This window comes from Taudactylus pleione, unplaced genomic scaffold (genome assembly GCF_031769625.1).
Source record: "Taudactylus pleione unplaced genomic scaffold, aTauple2 ptg000330l, whole genome shotgun sequence".
Taxonomy (NCBI): Eukaryota; Metazoa; Chordata; class Amphibia; order Anura; family Myobatrachidae; genus Taudactylus; species Taudactylus pleione.
Window position 1 is genome coordinate 202,151 of NW_028284731.1, and position 22,539 is coordinate 224,689.

Below are 22,539 nucleotides of genomic sequence, written 5' to 3' on the forward strand. Positions count from 1 at the left end.
GGAGTCTCCTAGGAAATGCTGGCAAGCTGAGGGCCACAGAATCACACACAGATATTCTGCGATGGTTCAGACAAGCTGGTAACACTGGAACTAACTAACTCCGACATTCTATGCAGCGGAAATGGACTACAAGTATATGCATTTATGTATTTACCTTACACACACCTGTGTGTGTAAGCTCAGCCTTATATACAGAATTATATATCAACCATTGCACTGGTACTGCTAACTATACGGACCATGCACCCTCAAGAAATTTCCTCTGGCATCACTTTACCAGCCAGTCCAGGTGTCTTCTGTGCATATGTGACCCAGCACTACACTGAAAGCTTGGACTTGGACTTCCAGTAGCAGTTTGAAAAAAAACTATTTAAAAAAAGAAAATAATAATAATAAGGATATTATTATTCACTGTAACTATCAATGACAAAAATGCTTTATTGAATTAAAAAGAAAATTTTTTCCTCCTTTACTCCTACGCTATTTTGATCAATACCACTGCGATGCCAGTAAGAGCATTCTTGTCTGCTTTTAATAGGGAGAAGACCTATCTCTGGCAAAAACAATAGTATTGGCTGGATATAGGTTTTTCTTGATAAATAGAATCCTAATGGGTATATTTATTAAGCCAATTTTGCTAGAAATCTACCAAAAACATCCAGAAAAATTTAAGTATCCCCTGGATGTATTACAGGGACCTGCTGCGGTTCTCATTTCCGATGGCAATAGCAGCCACTATAGGGTTCAATGGGGCTGCTATATTGTGGCCCTATTAGCTAACACCATCTTATGATGACATTAGCTATTGTAGCCTATGGGTACAAATCGCAGATTTTACCGAGAATGGGATCCCCCAGATCCCTCCCTGGTAATAGCCACTCCTGCATGCACTGTTTGAAGACTGTGCATGCGCAGTAGGTCCCTGATGCAATCACTTTACTTTACACATCGCAATGACTGTTTCCTGTCAGAGCCCCTGTCTCTGGATGTGATTATTAATACAATCTACATAGATTTTACCACATGTAACTGATGCAAAGTGTCAGGGTGTGAAGTTCTGGTTTCTGTGGACTGAACTTTTAGTTGCAATATTATAGACTAATCAGAGGTGCAGATGTATCTTTTAGTTCTGATGTTCCAGTAATGCAGAAGTTAATTTATCCTGCTACTTTCCTTAGCAGTTAATGATCTGTTGCCTGGTCTTTAAAACTGTTGCTCTCTCTGCCAACATGGCCAGATCAGTGGTGAGCATATGCTGTCACACAGTTACAGTTCACATGATGTTCATGATTCTGTTCCAGCTATCCCAAATTCCTTGTATCACGGTCATACACAATTGAATTCCAGTGCCTCTGCTACATGTGTGTAAACCTGAGTTACTGACATCCACTACCACTGTCCAATCCAGAATTCCAGACACATTACTACCTGTGTACAATCCTGACTTCCTAACATCCTGTTACCAGTGTGCTATCCTGTACTTCCGACACCCTGCTACTAGTGTGCTGTCCTGAGTTCCTGTTACTCTACTCTGTAACTGCACTCCTTCTGAGTTATTAATGCTCTGCTTCCTGATTGCATTCATGGTTCCTAACTCTTCTTATTTGTAATTTGGAGTCCCTGACACACTGCTGCACGTGTACAGTCATGAGTCCTTAACACTCTGCTTCCGTCTGCAATTTTAAGTTCCTCACATTATGCTACCAGTATGTAATCCACCTGCTTTAACAAATATACCTAGTTTTGCAGTTTTCTAAGAAAATCTGGACCTTCTTTTGATCTGTTACATGCTTGTTTACCTCTGTTATGAGTCCAATCATGTGAATGCTTGTATTATCCTGTAGAGAATTTATATGCCTGTCTTATCGTGTTAAATTGTAAGTGTATTTTATTAAATATACTTTTACAGAGACCTGATGGTGTTACACAAGATACATTTTAGAAATGGAGATTCTGTTATGTGCATTTGCTTGGAAAGAGGATAGAATATTCTTATATTTTGAAAAGGCTCTCACCATACACATATATTATGGGTCTTAAAACATATAAACCAGTATAATTGGTACTATCTTCTGAAATAAAGGAGTAGCTACTTTGGCAGAGAGACTCAGGTGCAACAGCTCAAGGCGTTAAAAGGTGGCCTGGATCCTGGGAAAACACATTGTTTCAGGCTCACAACTTGGTTGTAGTCCTTAATCCGGGTATAGGCTCCAATTCAATCACTTCAGGAAGAAACTTCTCTATTTAGCCAGACTAGATGTTTAAACCAGTGCTCCTGAAGCCATCAAGTGGCCAGATGATAGTCAGGGCTGTGGAAATTGAGGTAGTGTTAGGGAGTCTGTGCCAGATAGACTGGTCCAGAGCACTGGAGTGGGTGTAAAGGACCAATAGGCTGTGCATTGCATGTGACTGCTGGAAAGAAAAGTCACACACAGTTTGTAAAACTGCCAATGTCCATGCTGCTTTCCTTAAAGTGGTTCACAAGTGACGCTCAATGTGGGGCCCATCTGCTAGCCGCTCTCATGGCTGGGACACAGCGCATGACTGAGTGGTGAGTAATGGTTGCCTACCCATCTAAATCTGTGATTATTTCCCTGCAAGTCTGGGCTGTGTATTAAGCCGGGTGAAGCAGCATGTGTTGTGCAGGGGAATAGTAAAAGTCCTATAGGAGTAGTTTTTTTTTTTTTGGTTGCATATATACTAAAGGGGCTTCTGCTGGTAGTAAGTGGTGAATGTTTAAGGTGTCACTGCTACATGATTAAGGACACCAAATTTACCAGCAGTCTCTAGACAGACATGGAGGAAATTTGGCAAACCCTTACCAATTTGGCTGTGGGTCAGCAGGCACAACAGACACAGATGCAGATACACTTAACTAATTTAGCTGCCCTTGCCCAGACTCAATTGGAATGATGGAAAGATGACGCCAGCCAACGATGTGGAGTCTTATCTGCTCACTTTTGAGAGAAATGCCATTTGGCTGAAATGGCTGACAGAGGAATAGACTGAGAGACTGGCCCCATATTTAACAGGATAATCCCAAAATGCTTATATGGACCTGCCAGAGCAGCAGGCAAAATCATACTCCCATTTAAAAGCTACTATCCTTACCAGAAGTGGGGTGACAGGTCCGGCTAAAGCTCAAAGGTTTCATGATTTGCCCTTTAACCCTAATGCCTCTGTACACAGTTAGCCGACTTAGCCTGCCTGTTGCGGACCTTGCTGCAGCAAGAAACAAATACAGTTTTACAAATCACAGAGATAATAGCTGTTGACCAATGTGTGAAGAGCTTTGAATGAGGCCTACAAAGGTGGACCCTGCAGGCGGATCCTTGGAACTATGAGGATTTGGCCAGGACCATGAAAAGATATTTGGCCTTGGAGAAAATGGTGAAACCTACAGACCAAGAAGTGTGGGGAATGGTGGATACAGGGTGTGAGTAATCCTAGATTTCGGCTGACTTGGCACCCTCAGGAGCCACCCGGGACCTTCCGCCTGTAAAGGTCATATGCGTGCATGGAGCCGTGGAAGAGTATCTGTGTGTAGAGCTCCTGATGATTTGGCAAGGAAAGGAAGTACAATTGGTAGCTGCGATGGCCCTCCTTTTGCCGTATTAGTCAGGACTTATCATTGATATGGGAGATTATTTCCTTTCGGAAGGAGACAAACCCCACAGACCCTGGAACAACCAGAGAAACAAACTTCCTTCCTGGTCGTGTGGAGCTACCATGGGAACAACAGGCTTCCACTATAGAAACCCTACATGCGGAAGGCAACTAGGGGAACTGGGAACCAGACTGTCTGGGGGTGTCGGTCAGACTTTTTACGTGACCAATTAAATGACCACAATTTGTTGAATGCCTTTAACAATGTGTTAGAAATAGATGGACAAATAAAGATTCCTTTACCCCCAGAGGGTATCCTTTACTTTGCCTTGAAAGGAAATCTGCTTTATCAGAGAGCTTATTTGTGAGGTAGTAAAGTATATCAGTTATTAGTGCCTCAAGCTCATGTACAGCTAGTACTGCAGGTGGCCCATGCACAATTATGGGACAGCCATTTGGGGGAAGAGAAAACATTGCAAAGGGGTCAATAATGGTTCTTTTAGCCGGGGATGTTTGCGGTGGTGCAAAAGTACTGCCATGAGTGCCCTGTCTGCCAAAGAATGAGCCCCCATCCACATTTCCACATTTCTGAGCTCCTTTGGTTCCCCTGACCATCATTTCCGTTCCATTTGAATGGACTGAATTGGACATAGTGGGGCCTGTTGACAAATCTGCTCGGGGACACCATTATATTTTGGCGATACTAGACTGTGTCACAAGGTATCCAGAGGCTATTCCATTAAGGAACACCAAGTCTAGTACCATAGCCTGAGAACTACTAATGATTTGTTCCCGGTTGGGTATACCGAAGGAAATCCTTATGTATCAGGGTAACCCCTTTGTATCAAAGCTTATGAAGGATATGTGTAAATTGTTGGGTGTGAGCTAACAACTTCAGTATATTATCCGCAGTCGTATGGGATAGTAGAGAGATTTAACCACAACTTAAACAGATGATACGATGGGCCATAGCCCGGGATAAGCGGGACTGGGATCTTTTGCTTCCATACTTAATGTTTGCCATAAGAGAAATACCCCAAACGTCTATGGATTTAGTCCCCTGGAACTTTTGTTTGGTAGGGAGCCTTGGGGTATCCTCGCCCTGAGAAAGAGGGGTGGGAGAAACAGTCGGCCTCAAATCCCAATGTGGTACAGTTTTTGTCCCAGCTGTAGCAACGCATTCACCAAATAGAACATCTCTTTCAACACATTTTTTGTGGAGACCTTTGTCTCTAGGTTTCTGACCAAACCAATATTACTTGCAGCTGGCACTGATTGCAATTAAATAATCTTTGTATTGAGCGCTGGGATATTTGCAGCTTTGACTGCAAATAGTTTTTTCATCTCTTTCAACAGAACATGCAGCTTGCTCAAAATTTACAAAAAAATATTATGACAAAACAGCAGTTAATCGAACATTTAAGCTGGGTGACAATGTTCTAGTACTGGTACCTATTTAGGAAAGCAAGCTGTGTGCCCGCTGGCAAGGGCTGTATGAAATGATAGAAGCAGTCAGGCCCATCAATTATAGAGTGCAACAAGAAGGTCGAACAAATCTATCATATCAACCTGTTGAAGGGGGATTCAGCTCAGATCTCCAACATAGCAATAAAGAGTCCAGGATGTCCCGTTTCTATAGAGGAGACTCTGACTCCAACTCAATGGCAACAAGCTGAGGAACTCATAAGAAGTAACCAGGACGTCTTCTCTCCTCTACCAGGGTGGATGCAGATTATACAGCATGATATTGTGACTCCCCCAGGAGTTACAGTAAAACTGCAACCATATTGAATTCCCAAAGCTAAGTGAGTAGCAGTGCAGCAAGAAGTTCAAGAGATGTTGTGACAGGGAGTTATCGAAGAAACCAATAGCAACTGGAATAATCTAATCATCTTCGTGCCCAAACCATCGGGCACCCTGAGGTTTTGCAATGACTTTCGCCAAGTAAATAAGATCTCGAAATTTGATTCCTATCCCATGCCCCAAATCGATGAATTAGTGGAACATCTTGCTAAAAGTAATTAATTGACAACCTTAGATCTGACGAAAGGGTATTGGCAAATTCTGCTAACGGAGCATTCTCAAACCCTGATGGGTTATTCTAATATCGAGTACTATCTTTTGGTTTCAAGGGGACCCAGCCACCTTCCAGAGGGCTATGGATAGAGTGTTGAATGCGGTACTCAAGTCCCTCAATACTCATGGCTTCCCTGCCAATCTGGAAAATGCGCTATTGGAATGAGCGAGGCCAGGTATCTGTGGTACATAGTTGGGCATGGACAAGTAAAACCCCAGACCAATAAAGTGGAGGCGGTGCTCTATTGGCCTAAACCCACTGGCAAAACCCAACTGTGGACCTTTTGTAGGCTTGATAGGCTATTATCAAGGGTTTATTCCAAATTTTGCAACCAGAGCTGCGGCTTTAAACGAATGCCTGAAGAAGATCAACCCAGACAAGATTATCTGGACGCGAGAGGTAGAGGCTGCTTGGAATGATTTAAGAGAAGTATTGTGCTCAGCCCCAGTTTTACAAGCGCCATATTTCAAGAAAAGATTTGTTTTACAAACAGATGCTTCAGAAACGGGTCAGTGATGCCAATGGTTACTAGCTTTGCAACCTTACCACTTTTCAGTTCAACATCAACCAGGAAAAATGCATGCGAATGCGGGCGCTCTCTCAGACGAGAAGGTAGATTGACACAAACAAAAGAAAATATGGTGAAGCTGGGTGGGAAAAGGAATACTGAAAAAAGTATTTCTCCAAAATGGGTCAATGAAGGTAGGAGAAAGGAAGGTAAATGTGTGAATTTCCTGAGATTACAGGAGGATTCACCAGATGGTAAGAAGCTTAGGGGGAGGGTGTGTGGCAGAGAGACTCAGGTACCACAGCTCAAGGCATTAAAAGGCAGCCCGGATCCTGGGAGAACCCATTGTTTCAGGCTCACAACCTGTGTGTAGTCCATAATCCAGGTTTTCCTGGGAGCAGGGTATGGGCTCCACCTCAATCACTTCAGGAAGTAACTTTTCTATTTAGCCATGCTATAAGTTTAAACCAGTGCTCCTGAAGCCAGCAAGTGGCCAGGTGATTGATGTTTTTTTTGTATGTTTAGACCTTCCAGAGTGTGCCCCTTTATTGAGTTATATGGTATTCTGTTTCCTAATGGTTCCTCAAACTTAATGTCCAAATTTAAGCTTATTATCTTCTCCCTCCTATTAGCACTACTCTTCTCAACATCCCCCTCACAGACAACAACACACTCTCCAGTTTCCTTTCCCTACTGTTTTGGTGTCACCTATGATCCCACCCTCAGATTATCACCTCACATCAATTCTCTCTTGCAGTCATGCTGCTTCCTCCACAACATTACCAAAGTATGCCCCTTCTCACACAGGAAGTTACCAAAACTTTGATATAATTGCTCATCATTTTCTGCCTTGACTACTGTAATATCCTTCTCTATGATCTTTCTTTCAAACACCTCGCCCCTCTACAATCCATCCTGTATGCCATGGTTAGACACATGTTTTCACTCCTTTCTTCAAGATTTCTCAACTATTACATCACCCTCACCAAACCTACCATCCCACAAATGCTCCCTTAAACCCACCTTTTCATGCTTGCCTAACATATCTCCTCTTAAACTTGCATGTCAGTTCTCTTCCTGCATCAAAAATGTCCATCCCTGTTGCTCCTACTTGTCACTTATCACCACCTTCACCTAGCATGTAAGCTAGTTTTCATTAGGTTTGGTCATGCAATCTCCATGTTTTGGGCTACTTCCATGACAGAAAAAAGTACCTCTTGCTGAGTCACTGAGACATCAAAGTACTTCCGGCATCTTGTTTGCTCTCTCAAACATCTCCTTCTATCTAAAACTACCTTCAGAGCAATGAGCTGAAGCACAGAACTTATTATGGTGTAACAAATCCATCATGCAATGTAAAGAAACACCAACAAAATGCTTCCTACACAGAAACAAAAATCTCCCTAAACTTACAGAAGTACCACCTTCTGATACCCACAATTCCACATCTTGTGTTCTGTAGGAAGCTTATCCTTAACATGTATTTCACAGAATGTTTGTTCTTTTTTTATGTATTTTATTCCATTTACAAAGATGTAGCAAAGCACCAAAAAGCTTTGAGACTTGTTAGTGTACACTACAGTATGTGCTATAAACATGTTAGAAACGGTCAATGCTTATTAAATAAAAAAACTATTGACACACTTATACCGCTTTCATACAGAATTTTCCCAAATGCCTAGTTTTCTTTTTTGTTTTGCCGGTCCCAGCCTGAACCCCCTTTCACACAGAAAAAGCAAATTACTGGTCCATACATTTCTACCCGGTAATTTGCTGATCAACACAGATATTTTTTCTGTATGAAAGGGTCAACCCGGGTCGAAATTACCGGGTCTCCAACCCTGGTAAATACCAGGGTCGAAGTCTCGGGAATTTCAACCCGGGTTGACCTTTTCACACAGAAAAAGGAAAAGTGTTGATCAGCAAATTACCGGGTAAGAGTGCTTTACACAAGTATTTGACAGGCTTCAGTTTATTAGCATTTGAGTTATGGCACAAAATAAAAATTGTTATTGCTGTGCTGTACAAATAAATACCTGTATATTCATATAAATTTATTAAAATACAAAATACATATAAAACATATCACATGACTAAAAGTATATAGCTCTAAAAAAGGTAGAAACCGCATTGAGGCTGCATGCTGGAGGATGAACAAATTGCTATATTAGTTACTGTTTGTATCACTTATAAATAAGCTTATACATATGTATCAAATGGTCACTTGTATATGATTAAGAAAGTGGTAAAGTTCCTATGGTGCCATAAGAAGTTTACCACTTTATTAATCATATCTGCACATTTCTTAGAGTTTCGGAGGCCTGGTGTATTGTGTCCTAGGCAGCTTTGTTTTCTGTATGCTCCAAAGTGTGACTACTTTCATTCTACTATGGTCACTTGTAAATGTATGAATGAAGCTGTGGGAATCTAAAAGCGATTTTTAGACATTGCGGTTTCTACTTTTTTTAGATCTATATTTGTAGTCACGAGATGTTTTATGTGTATATTGTTTTATGTGTATATTGGATTTTAATAAATTCATAAAGAATATATTGGTATTTATCTGTACAGTCTATAGCTCATTCTAGGTCTATAGGTTATTCTAAAGGTCCTTTATTTTTATTTTATGCTATTACTGTGAGGTTGGCATTCCTTCTATTTTGTTTGCTACTGCAGACATTAACCCTATATATTACCAATAACCCTTTTTGGTGCTTAGTAGTCTGTTCATTTCAGCATTCGAGTTATGGTTAACAATATTTCAGCTTCTCAGCAACAAGAAATAGACATATGTAGTCTCCCACACCTATATCTTTTACATAGGCAAAGGCGATGAGGGGGGAGGGGGGTTCCAGTTGCCCAGAAACCCATCTCTGGCCCAGCCAGCAGCTTGAATCATAACCACAATAGCAGTAGTGTATAATACGATTTTACTAGAGCTGCAACCACAACATGTAGTAAGGGATGTAGCGAAGCAACGGTGCATGCCCAGCTGCAACAGCTTCTCCTATCAAGTCTGCTTCTTGTGTGGATATGAGCACTTAATCAGCACACTGGACCTGAGAGAGCAGCTGCCACAGGAATGGACAGGCATCTTAACAGGAGGTGGAAGAATGTGAGCTAGAAACCACTTATGTTATTTATATTAGTTAAATATGTTTCATAAGGAAAGTTTGTTTTATTAGACTGTCCCCCTACAGCTATACTATAGATAGACCATCGTTTCCCAAGTTTGGTCTTTGGGGAACCATAACAGCTTGTTAAGTGCTAATATGCCCTCTTCATTTGCTGGCCACACTTGCTCTAAAGTCAAGTATTTTGAAACCCCCCTCTAGAAATCCTGCGTCTGCCCGTTTTAAAACAATTTGATACGTCAGCTCAAATATTCCACTAGTAAGTATATTGGTTGGGACTCATAGACACAAATGTTAATATTATGCATTCATTGCATTTATTAAAGGCCATTAAAGGCAATTTAATTATGACACTCAAATAAGATAAGTGGATTGACCTGAACTGTCTGACAAAGATTTGTTTAGCTTTTATGTCACTTTCAGATTGCAGCGTTCCCAAGCAGGAACACTGTAAAATATATAATGCAGTTTTATGGGAATCCTCTTTAAAGTACCCTGTGCTGCAGGAAGTTTTTAATACACACTTTTAATGCTCTTTTAAAAATTAGGACACAGTACTAGGTGCTTTTTACACTTGCTGAATACATTGTCACTTTAGGACTCAGAACATGATCAGAATTTTATTTCAACATTGTTCCTTTTGTGATGGTATGTTAAATATGGACACAGGTATGTGCCTCCATCTTAAGTTTATCCTTACACTTCAGTGTCACAGACATCTGGTAAAGTCTCCATTTTTTACAGGTGGGACAGACTTCATATGTTATGTCCATATGTTTCTTTGTCTTGTGGTGTATTTTTGTATGTAAATTTATGATATGTATGAATCTTTTTGTCTTTTATATGTACTGTACACTGAGGATCATTCATGTTTTATCTCTTATGAGAAACGTTGTGGAATATGGACTAAAAACTACGATCTTGCATTAAACGGAAGTGACTGTGTATTTTACTTTTATTATCACTGATTTTATTATCACTTCACTAAGGTCCATGAGAATTTGGTTATATGCTAGCACCCAGATCTAGTCCAAATTTACATGTTTTTACAGCTCTGTGCAGTTTAGTCTCTATTATCATGAAGTAATGCAATTTACTTGACAGGAAATGAGCCAAAACGGTTTAGATCTTTGCCCATGTACCAGATTTAATACAGGAGATAAATAACAGAGCAAAATGACACTCATGTGTGCAAGTCCTTATACTGTTCTACAATCAGGAAGAAATACCAATGAATGAGATCTAGGAGGATATTTATTAATAATCTGTCCTTAGACCCAATAATAATTATAATTTCTCTTTGCTGCTTATAGTGCCAATAAGAATAGAAGCTGGTCCCTGTGATGTGTTAGAATTGAAGTGATCGCTAATGTGATCACTTCACTTCTCCTTCAGGACCCCACTACTACTGCACATATGCGGTCTGGTGACCAGCTACAGATCCCTATCCCAGTAATTTGTGCGTTATGTAGCCCATAGGCTACAACATCATACGCCATCTGAAGATGGAGCTAACTACTGGGGCCAAGCTTAGTAAATTGGCCAATAAAGCAACCCCCATAGAAATCTATGGGGTTTGATTTTGCGGTCGAAAAGAGAGAACCGATATCTGCTGCCGTCCTGTGTGCATAAATCCTGGGGATAATTAATTTTTGTGGCCCTATAGTTCCGGTGTCTGCATAAACCTTATTAATAAGTATATACCCCACTATAATCCTCAATTATCAGCATCATATTAAATATATATGTGTTACAATTTATAAATGTAGTAATTTATGATGGAGACGAAAACTCAGTAGCTGCTTCCAAATATTTATCATTCCCATCTACACTGTGATCTATGCAGCTATAATTTTCTACAACTTGTTATGTAACTAACACCCATACACATGGCTAGGCACACCTGCTGGAGAGCAGATAGTAAAATGAGTGTACTGACAAACAGATATAGAACTGGATACTGCTCAAATAGAAATAATGTTCTAACTATTAATAATATTGGGTTGATTTTCCCTGATCTAGATTAGCAGGTTAATTTCTACATTTTAAATGTTTTAAACATGTTGCTGTTTTTACATTTGATTTCTTAGCACATTATTTGACACATGGTGGCTGCCTGGTGTATAATTTTTCTGCTTTCTTATATACTGCAGATAGCAGTCTACAATGCCTTCAGCTTTCTCTCTCATTGTGCTGCCCCCCTGCTTTCTTTTCCACCTTTCATCTTCCAGACTCTTACTGTTGGCTGTCTGTCTGAGCAGCCCTCTGCAGACATGCATCCTATGGCAGCACACGCCATTTTAAGCAGTGTGTGTTGTACATACTCTAGTGCACCGCCTCTTCTCTCACAACTGAGTATTTTCCGTTAATCCGGTGGTTACATCTAACCAGGGAGGGGATGGGAGTTCTGTGGTTAGCTGGGGTCTTTCCCTCATGATCACAATATAAATAAGGTCTGGAATACATTCCAGGTTTCCTGGTTTTTGGTTCATGTTGGCAGATCCATCGCTGCCTCTCATCGTAAGCACCCCCCTGAGAGATAGCTGTGGTTTTTCCTTTCTTTCCATCTCTGTGCACGCTCAGTTGCAGGAATCTTGAGGCGATCATGAATGGTGATGACTTAACCCCTTCATCTATAGATTGCCACACTCAATTGTGTGTAAGTGTGCTCTGAATAACTACATATTTGTTAAACGTTTGCTATTCTTTTTTTAAAAAAAATACTGCTTTATTGTGAATGGAAAGAAAACTAAGCCTACTAGCAATGTCAATATGACCTGTAACCTCTTGTAAGGATACTTAGTGGCCATTTTTATTATTCCAGTTACTACTAGTATAAGTTATTACACATATTAGCAAAAATACACTATGAATATAAATCCAAGTAGAAATTTAAATTAATAATTTTATACATCTCAGTCTAAATCCACATAATCAGAAAATGTTCAGGTAGACAATAGGCTTGATCTTTTTTGCATCTAGGTATAACACTTGTTCTGATCCTCATCCTCCAATCAGCAATAAGTTTTTATCTGTATATTGCAGGCAGGGCCGGCTCCAGGGGTCGGACCGAAAATGGGGGCGTGGGCTAATTACCATAGGTCACGCCCCCTATGTGATGTTATTAGGAGGCGTGCCCGTATGGCACACCTCCAAATAATGTCAGGCTGGGGGGAGCCTCACAAGCTGGGCTTCCCCCAGCCCCTCTCCCGTCACTGAATGGATGCCGCGCACATGCACGCAGCATCCATTCAGACTCCAGGGTCCGGCACCGCCGCACAGCTGCGGTGGTGGGGGTCCCCAACCTCCCGACTTGACCACCTGTGGGCCACTTTGGCCCACGTGTGGAACAGCGGGACAGTACTGTCCCACTGAAATCGGGATGTTGGGGAGGGGTGCGCCCTCTATGGGTGGCGCCACTGTGCAGCTGCACTGGTCGAACACCCCTAGAGCTGGCCCTGATTGCAGGTTAGACAAGAAAGTAAATGTCTGATTGATTGCTGTGGTTTATTGCAAGTGTTACTGCTAATAAATAATCCCTACTGCCCATGAATCTTATACTCAGGGCCTGATTCATTAAGGATCGCAACTAAAACAGCGCACGCAGGTGGCCGATTGTTGTGTACTGCGCATGCTTATGCATTGAAGTGTAGTGTTCACTCTAGGAATGGCACCGGGCAGGGCGCCGGACCTAGAGAAAGGGCACATCTGCGCGCGCTAAAGGCCAAGAGAAAAGGGGGTGTCTTTATGACGCGTCCCCTTTTCATCACTCTTGGGGCCGTGCCCAGCACTTACAGCCCCCAAGCACTGCGGTCACTGTGAATGGATGCTGGGTGCATGCCGTTTTCCCCACCCGCGGGACAGTGCAGCCCGTGGGAGGAGACAGAACCCGCAGGCTGTTTCAGCAGGGAAACAGCCTAGCAGGAATGCTAGAAGTGCACATGCGTGAAGGCTAGACTGCGATTGCACTGCAATTACACAGAGCTTGGTAAGCCATCGCAGAGTGAGTGATAGGTAATCTGCATTTGGGGGTGGTGACGTGGGAGTGTTTGGAGATATGCAAGTGTGCCTGTCCATTTGAAAGCCATTACATGGGCGTGCCTAAATTAGCGATTGCGACGGCATACGTAGCTTGAGTACTTACTGCGTGCAACGAGGTTAGTAATTTCTAAGTAAGGTCAGACCTGCTGTAATTCTGCATGAGGGGCTGATGGTACTTGATGTTACCGATATGCAGGACTGCAAGGTATTACGGATGTGAGATAGTGGTAGTAGGAGGCAGTGGGCGTTTGTGAGGTTTACTTGTTGCTAAAAACACAATTATACTTTTCAGAAAATGCATGTAGCCATAGGTATCATTGTGCATTATAACCAATGCAGGGAAATTATAGTAATGATCCCATTTGAATGTATATATATCTCTGTTATTTTAACAGTTACATAATGGGGGTAAGGTGCAATCAGGGAGATTGCCAGACTCTTCAGGGAGACAGGGTGATTGCTACTATCTCAAGGAGTCTCCCTGACAATGAGTGAGAGTTGGCAAATATGATATATATATACTGTGTATATATATAGTACCAGTCAAAAGTTTGGACACACCTTCTCATTGAATGGTTTTTGTTTATTTTAATTATTTTCAACATATGGAATTATGCTGTAAACAAAAAGTGTTAGACAAATTAAAATATGTTTTATATTTTAGATTCCTCAAAGTAGCCCCCTTTTGCTTGGATGCCAGCTTTGCACACTCTTGGCATTCTCTCAATCAGCTTCACGAGGTAGTCTCCTGGAATGGTTTTCCAACAGTCTTGAAGGAGTTCCCAGAGGTGCTGAGCACTTGCTGGCTGCTTTTCCTTCACTCTGCGGTCCAACTCATCCTAAACCAGCTCATTTGGGTTTAGGTTGGGTGATTGTGGAGGCCAGGTCATCTGATGCAGCACTCCATCACTTTCCTTCTTGGTCAAGTAGCCTGGAGGTGTGTTTGGGGTCATTGTTTTGTTGAAAAACAAATGATGGTCCCAGTAAGCGCAAACCAGATGGGATGGCATGGCGCTGCAGAATGCTGTGGTAGCCATGCTGGTTAAGTGTGCCTTGAATTTTGAATAAATCACCAACAGTGTCACCAGCAAAGCACCCCCACACCATCACACCTCCTCCTCCATGCTTCACAGTGGGAACCACACATGCAGAAACCATCTGCTCACCTTCTCAGCGTCTCACAAAGACACTGCAGTTGGAACCAAAAATCTCAAATTTGGACTCATCAGACCAAAGTACAGATTTCCACTGGTCTAATGTAATTTCCTTGTGTTTCTTGGCCCAAACAATTCTCTTGTTGTTCATCCTCAGTAGTGGCTTCTTCGCAGCAATACGACCATGAAGGCCTGATTCACGCAGTCTGCTCTGAACAGTTGATGTTGAGATTTGTCTGCTTCTTGAACTCTTTGAAGACTTTATGTGGTCTCTAATCTGAGTTGCTGTTAAATAGCGGTTTCTGAGGCTAGTAACTCTAATGAACTTATCCTCTGCAGCAGAGGTAACTCTTGGTCTTCCTTTCCTGGGACGGTCCTCATGAGAGCCAGTTTCATCATAGTGTTTGATGCTTTTTGCAACTGCACTTGTTCAAAGTTCTTGAAATTTTCCGTATCGACTGACCTTGATGACTTAAAGTAATGATGGACTGTCGTTTCTCTTTACTGAGTTGAGTGGTTGGTGCCATAATGTGGATTATGACAGTAGTCAAATAGTGGTGTCCACTGTGTACTAACCCTACCTCTACACAACACAACTGATCTAAAATATATTTAGATTTTTTTAACATTATTATTTTGTTTACAACATAATTCCATATGTGTTCTTTCATAGTTTTGGTGTCTTCAGTATTAATCTACTATGTTGAAAATAATTTAAATAAGCAAAAACCATTGAATGAGAAGGTGTGTCCAAACTTTTGACTGGTACTGTATATATTTATATATTTAAACTCAATTACATGATTCTACAGTTATTACATAAACTATATTACTGGGGCGATTAATTTCAAATAAATTTTAGTAGTATTGTAGAGAATTGAGTGTGTTACATTTATAATTCAGTTTTCAAGGCATTACATAAATAGCCATTTATGTAAGAAACATCACAGAAAGAGCAAGCAGAAAAAAATATATTATCTTTTATTATATAACAATGTCAATTACACAACAGTTAACAAACATAGCACAGTGTGTATGTGGAGAGGACAGGGACCCAATGCCCAGGTGCATTATAAAGTTACAATGGCACCGAGACTGTAGACTGAGGGAGAGCAGCTCACCCCTAACATTGCAACCTTACAGAATGCATTCCTTTTATAAATACCATGTGATAAACCATTTTAATTTAAGAGAGTTCAACTTGGGGGATACATTGCTCTTTGGGTATAGTTAGTGCTATTGGAATTGTTCTTGAGAAAAATACAAATGCAGATAGCCCAAGTCTTTTTCTTGGAGTAGTTATTTATCTCAAAGTTATAATGAAATGCATGTTTTTTGTATCGCCATCTTACTGACCTGTTTTATTTACATATATCTACGTGTTTAGGTGTGTCTATATTTTGTATGTAATCTTGGTGGATAATGATTTTAGTACGGTAACCCAAAAATCAACAGAAATTCCTGGGAACCATGGTTACATGAGTAGAATCACTGCCCTTCTCCAACACAACATCACTGTGTCCATACTTTTACTGAGATCTTCAAACCCCATGGTTTCAGCCTCCTATATCACATAGTGTAACACACTGCAAACACCAAACAGTTCTGGCAGAGGCAAGTAGGTGAATTGATGAAGTGCATGACCTTTTCACTTTCTTACTCCCACATGTAGGTACCATCATGGTCCAGCCTGCTGTGTGAAGTGCAAAGCCTCTGATTGGGCTCTTTCCAGCAGATGTTGTCACCTTAGCATCTTATTGGATGCGTTTTCTATCCAACATTCATCTCTGTCCTATCTATGATCCAGGTGTAAGAATGAATAGGAAGAAAGTGAAAGATGACTGTGAATGTTTGTTTTGAGGTGTTCAAGAAATAATGGTTCAACATACAAATCATTGTGTCTCTTTAGCATATGTCCACTTTATCGGGTCCTACAGACATTTTGTTTAGACCTTTCACTCCAAAAAAATGTTGCCTAATGTCTCTGCTCTGTTAGCTGTTCTCACTCCAGTCTGGCACCATACCCACCCCATGGACAGAGTGGTACTGGTGTGGGGATAGGGTCCGAGGAACACCATGTGGGTAGAGGAAATCAGAGGACTGGAGTGATGAAGCCTGTTGTAACCCAGACTGAGGAGCACACTGTCTCACGATCGCCGGATGAGAAGGTTGATGTTGGAACATAGAGTGGGAATCTGCAGCCTGTGTACCTGCATGGTTGCCCAGCCTGGGCATAAGTGAGCTGGAGGTGAAATGAGCTGAGAAGTGCTGGTAGGGCAGCCGCTCCATGGGTTGCATCCCTCCTCCCACTGTACAGCTGCTATAAGAGGGTACACTTGACCAACTATTACAGGAAATGTCTTCTATGCCTGCAACAGGTTCTGTGGCAGGCGCTGAGTTAGCATACATGCAGGCCTGGCGTTGGGCAGACTCTGTGCGAAAGGAAGTTGAAGAAGAGGAAGATGATGGTTGTGGGTACCCAGGCCTGTAGTATGGGTCTTCCTCACTTGGAGACGTGTCCATGTAGGGCTTCTTATAGCTATGCTCAGCTGACTCTTCACTCGCTGTTGGGAGAATATAAATATTTCTTGTTAAATCTTGCATACCAGTATGTTTGCATCACACTAACAAGGCATCCCTGAACAAATGTATTTTATTCTTTAATCTCTCTTCTGTGCCTGAGAATTATGATCTGATGCATAGTGAGCACTACCCCTGGTTACACAGCATATTTGTGTGAAATCTCTCTGCATATGCCCCAAAAAACATAAAATGTGCCTATGTAGACTTGGGTGATTCTGGCACTTAGATCTGCCTGCACCTTTATTGGCGTGACTGGGGAGGGAATTTGCACTCCAACATAGGCCAAGTGCAGTGAGGGTGTGTTTGCATAATTGGGAACACATACAGAACAGCAACCAGATGAATATATGACTGAAAAAGCCTTTTTACTACAGATGGTCAAGGGCAGGTACAAATTCTCTGCTGCTGCTGATGATGATGGTGATGATGATGACGACGGTTAGCAGCACTAGTGAACTGCTTGTGATTGGCTGATTGTCAATGCAATGTTAATGCTGATAGGTGCTTTATTCACCGCTCAAATATATATTATGCTTTTGTGCAAGTGTGTTTCAGCATTTTATTTTACTATCGGATATGATACAGGGAGTTTTTTCTGCTGTAGTAGATGTTGTTTTTTTTTTTTACATTTCATTGATTTGTAATAGCAAAATTGACCCACCCCCTGAATCTAGACAACTGTACATATGTGGTGTCATGTGACTATAAATCCAGGAAGCACCCATCATCTCTATCTGGCTATGATGACGAGAAGCACATGGTAAGGTGGTAAGTATGCTTTTTGTCACAAAAAAAGTTTTTTGCTTGTCGAGTACATTTGTTACATGTCAGGTATAATGACTGTCATGTCAAAGCAGATTTATCCAGGTCTAAAAATATATATCATAGATGTTGGTGATTTGCCAATGTATAAAACCATGTGAATCTTTCAGCTAAAGATTAGTCTGAATTACTAAGATAGGCATTTTTTTTCCAAAATGGTGGCTGTGGGGTAAATTGAGCCAGTGGTTCAACTCGTTGGAAATATATGTGCACACACTTGTGGATTTAGCAGAGTTCTTGTACACACCAGCGGATGCTTCAAAACTATGAACAGCCCAGTTGCTCAATCATTAGACTGGTTTATTGATGTTACACAGCGTACAGCCGTACTCACTGTTATACGCACTCTGGTCAGGATGGAGTGGAGCTTGTGCAGAGCAGGGTGTCATAGAGCTCACCAGCCAGTGAGTGTATGCTGGATGCAGGTAGCTGTGCAGGAGCACTGAACAGCATCTAGTACAACCGGTAATACGGAGCTAAGTGGTACTCGGCTGTATACCACTGCATTGCGATTATACAGTGACAAGTTGGCACCGTGCATGTGCAGTACTTAGGTAGGCACCCAACTTGGTACAGGGAATGAAGCTTCCCTGGAGCAGCAGCAGGCCCCTGATTTGCGCAGTAGCGCACTCCACTTCCAAAACAAAGTAACCCACCGTGAAGCACTGAAGTTAAGTCTCTGAAGTATGAAATAGTTCTCGATTTAGTATTACCCAACCAATTTGGAGTTTAATATTTTAAACATTGTAGAAAAGCTATGCCAACAAAGTACAAGAGAAACACTGACTGGGGCTCAACAACCCTTTGGGAGATGGAGAGAGCAGCCACCAATGTCAAGGGTGGAAATCCATCAGAGCAGTGGAAAATACAGAAATATTAACAGGTCAACCCTGCGTAGAAACATATAAAAGAAGGAGGAAAAGGAAGTCAAAACAATAGGGTACAGTGGGACAGCAAAGGCAAAGAGGGTCTTCACAGAGGCATACATATACCCTCCCCCCAGCACAACTATTATTGGATAAAAGGAGCTCAGGACACGATTCCCCTGCACATCTTCCTGCAATCACTGACAGTTGGAGTAGTAACCCCATGCCCCTGCTCCTCTCATGTGTCAGTCACCTCACTCGCTCTTGGAGTGAGAGACTGGTTATGGCACGGATTAAGCTTGGTGGCAGTGTACAAGTTCCACCATGGGTGGCAAAAGAGAGTGGAATGCTCCTGCCAGTATAATGTAAAAGAGTATTAGAAATCACTTTTACAGTCACGTGAATAAGACAGTCTGGCCTCTTTTATACCTGTATATCAGAATATAATTAGTAAGCAACCAGGCCTAGAATTTTTTATATATATATATATATATATATATACATACATACTGTATATCTACACTGTATATATATATATATATACATATATCTACACTATATATATATATATACATATATATATATATATATATATATATAAAATTAAATCTCGTGGGACAAATAACACATAACAGATTTTACTCTTTCATTATTATAAAAACATACCTTCTAACTGTCCCAATTTTGGTGGGACAGTCCTGCCTTCGGGCACTGTCCCGAAGTCCCCCAAGCGGGCTGCAGTGTCCTGCGGGGAAGGAAAGGTTGGGAACTCTCTTTCACCTGATGCTCTGTATAACATGGATTCGGCAAATGCAACCCATCTAAACAGTGTAGAGAGATATTTGTGCGGTCCCATCCACTCGTTAAGTAACGAGCAATAGGGATGTTATGGACAGCCATGCCCCAGATGTAGCATGCAACAGCGTGCGTGGCTATGCACCCATTTTGTTCGTACACACAAATTCCCAACTTCCTCCTTCCAAATGTCAGGAGGTATGCAGAAATGTGACAACTTGCAAAAAAAACATGCAAAAACATATGTATACTCCGTGATTCAGTAGAATCACCATTAGCAGTGGTAACGTAAACTGGCTCACTGATCGTGATCCAGGTCCTCTAGAGCTGTGCAAGATGACCTCAAGAAATCACCTCTCCACTACCTTCGTAATAGCTGGTATGATATTTTTGAGGTGATACACTGATCTCGGTTTTCAATTACATACTGGGAGCATGCATTAGCACATTGGTCCGTTCAGAGAATGTTAATCTAGATCAGAGGTTCCCAAACGCGGCCCTCAAGGCTCACCAACAGTTCAGGATTTAGATGAATCCATGGTTGAGCACAGATGGTTAAATCAAATTGACTGAGGTACTAATTAAGTCACCTGTGCTCAACCAAGGATATCTCTAAAACCTGAACTGTTGAGGAGCCTTGAGGATCGCGTTTGGGAACCTCTGATCTAGATGCCACTGACAAACTTTTTGAAAAGATTGGTTTTCGCTGAAAGCCATACTTGCCTTTTTTCATATTATATAGTCATGAAATATAACATTTAGGGCCTTATTCAGAAAACTCGATTTGCAGGGGGTGGGGTTGTCAGAAATTGCATTTTTCTTTAGTTTGCATGTACGGCAATTCGACAGACATGCAACTACATACGTCTAGGGGGCCGTTAAAAGGGCAGGTAGTGGTCATGCAGATGTGGCCAAAGTACAGTAACAACATAATGTGGGCATGTAGTTATGAATTGCAATTAAAATGTCTGGTGAAAATGTAGCCTCCAGGAGGGTTACAAGCACTATAAACCTGGTGAAATTTGCACACCGATAAAAATTACTGCGTTTGATAGGTTGCACACGTTGAAAACACACCCATATGTGCAAAATCACTAATACTGTTGCAAGAGTGTCACTTACATTGTAGTGCACACTTGCTTTACAAAAGAGAAAAGACTCTCCCTGATGGCAGGACGAAGCATCGGATCACCATCACGACCATTGGTTTCGGCATCAGCCATCTGAGTGAGCCTAAGGCTACTCAAAATGGCCATCACAGCTCAGCCAAGCCAAGAAAATTTGCATCAGAAGACACAGACACTGACCTTAGCACTCCCAGAAAATGGGGCCACACACCCTCATTTTCAGGAACGCTGGCTGTCTCTACTCCTTCCCCACCCCCAAACTGCGGCTTAGGAGCACTGCGACTGTATTCACAGAAGGAGAATTGCACAGTGCAGACCCTGCTCATGCATAGATCTCCAACACTCAGAGTTGTATGCAAACCATTGAGTTTGCTAACAACACTGAATCAGGCCCTGTGTTGGGGAAGGGGAAGGCTGCACATATAAGTGTGTTGTAAAAAAAAATCCTATTTGAGTCTACTTTGCTCTGCCTTACAGATGCACCAGTCCTATTGGGTACTTATTATCTGCTTTATCCATTCATTAACTGTACTGTGCCTCCATTGTGTACTGCAATTTTTAGCATTTTCAATTCTCATAGTGAAACCAGGTCTCCAGTCTTACTACAGCATCATCAGATCCTGGTACATTAAGGAGAAGGAACCACAGCTACAGACTTTCGAATGTGACCAACTCTGAATAGGTCCCAAAAATATGAAGTCCAGCACTGAATAAGGCCATTCAGTGGCAGCAATGGGGTCAGTGACACCCAGTGTGGTAAGTAAAGTCCCATGCACCTGCAGGCATAAAAAAAGGAGTGTGGTATTGTTGGTGGTGGCGTGGCCCTGCAGCACACACCCCGCTTTCATCACTCTGCGGGCGTGCCCAGCACTCCCCTAGATGCCGGACTGCCCTCAGAGATTCTGCCTGCACTGTTACGTTTAAATTAAAAAGATAATGTGTCGTCAATTTGTGTGTCGACTATTTGAAATTGTCAACCTTTTAATCCCGCGGCCTTCTGCACTGTTGACACCACCACTTGTCTGTTTTAGAAGCTTTAGTAAATCTAGCCCTTACTGTATTGTTTTTTCAAGTATTATATGCCGTGAAATGTTGTTGGCATTGCATACATTGTAAAATAAGGCTGTTCTTTGCATCATGCATCTACTCACAAATGATTTTGACTTTGGGAATAAAATGACTTGGCCACACATTTGTGCTGCAGTGTTTATGTACAGGTACAACATGGTCTTGTCTCTGCATTATAATGGGAAACTTGATCAAATCTATATCTGAAACACAACATGCTATTTTCTAAAAATGACACTTTTTTTATACAGTATACCTGAAATCTACACATATCTCTTAAAAAATGTGATTTATCATCCTCAAGAATAATCAGAAATATTTTGCAGTTGTACATGTACCTTTCCTTTTTGTGCAGTGGTATATGGGGCCGGGTTCATGAGGCAGAGATGGGTATGAGTTGGATGAAGGCAGTAGGTCCTGCGAGGTGCTGCTTACACCATTCTCACACTGGTACTGGGAATTGAGGTTGGAGGAACTAGTAATATTGCGGGATTCAGAGGGAAACGGGCTATGATTTGATGTAACCTTCTGTCGCACAGTGCTTCTTGGGACCACAGGATACTCTTTGCTGCAGAGAAAGGATAAGGAGTTATGGCATGACATCTTGTGCAATATAAGTGAATGCAAAAAAAAACTAAAAAAGAAAACTAATAAATAACTTTACAAAATATATGTACTTTTTTTAACGGGATGTAGGAATGAGACCAGCGGCCGCGATGCAGCTGGTCTCAATACCGACATCCAAATCCTGACAAGGG

The 22,539-nt window shown here is 41.6% G+C and overlaps 1 protein-coding gene across 1 annotated transcript in view; it reads right to left on the reverse strand.

The window, feature by feature from the left end:
* Positions 1-15,522: 15,522 nt before the first annotated feature.
* Positions 15,523-22,539, reverse strand: part of TBX5 (T-box transcription factor 5) — a 79,157-nt gene continuing 72,140 nt past the window's right edge. The window contains exons 8-9 of the mRNA XM_088443474.1: positions 22,120-22,349; positions 15,523-17,084 (exon numbers count right to left, since the gene is read on the reverse strand). Coding sequence (XP_088299600.1) covers positions 16,513-17,084; positions 22,120-22,349 — 802 coding nt within the window. The 3' untranslated portion in view covers positions 15,523-16,512. The remainder of the gene's footprint in view (positions 17,085-22,119; positions 22,350-22,539) is intronic.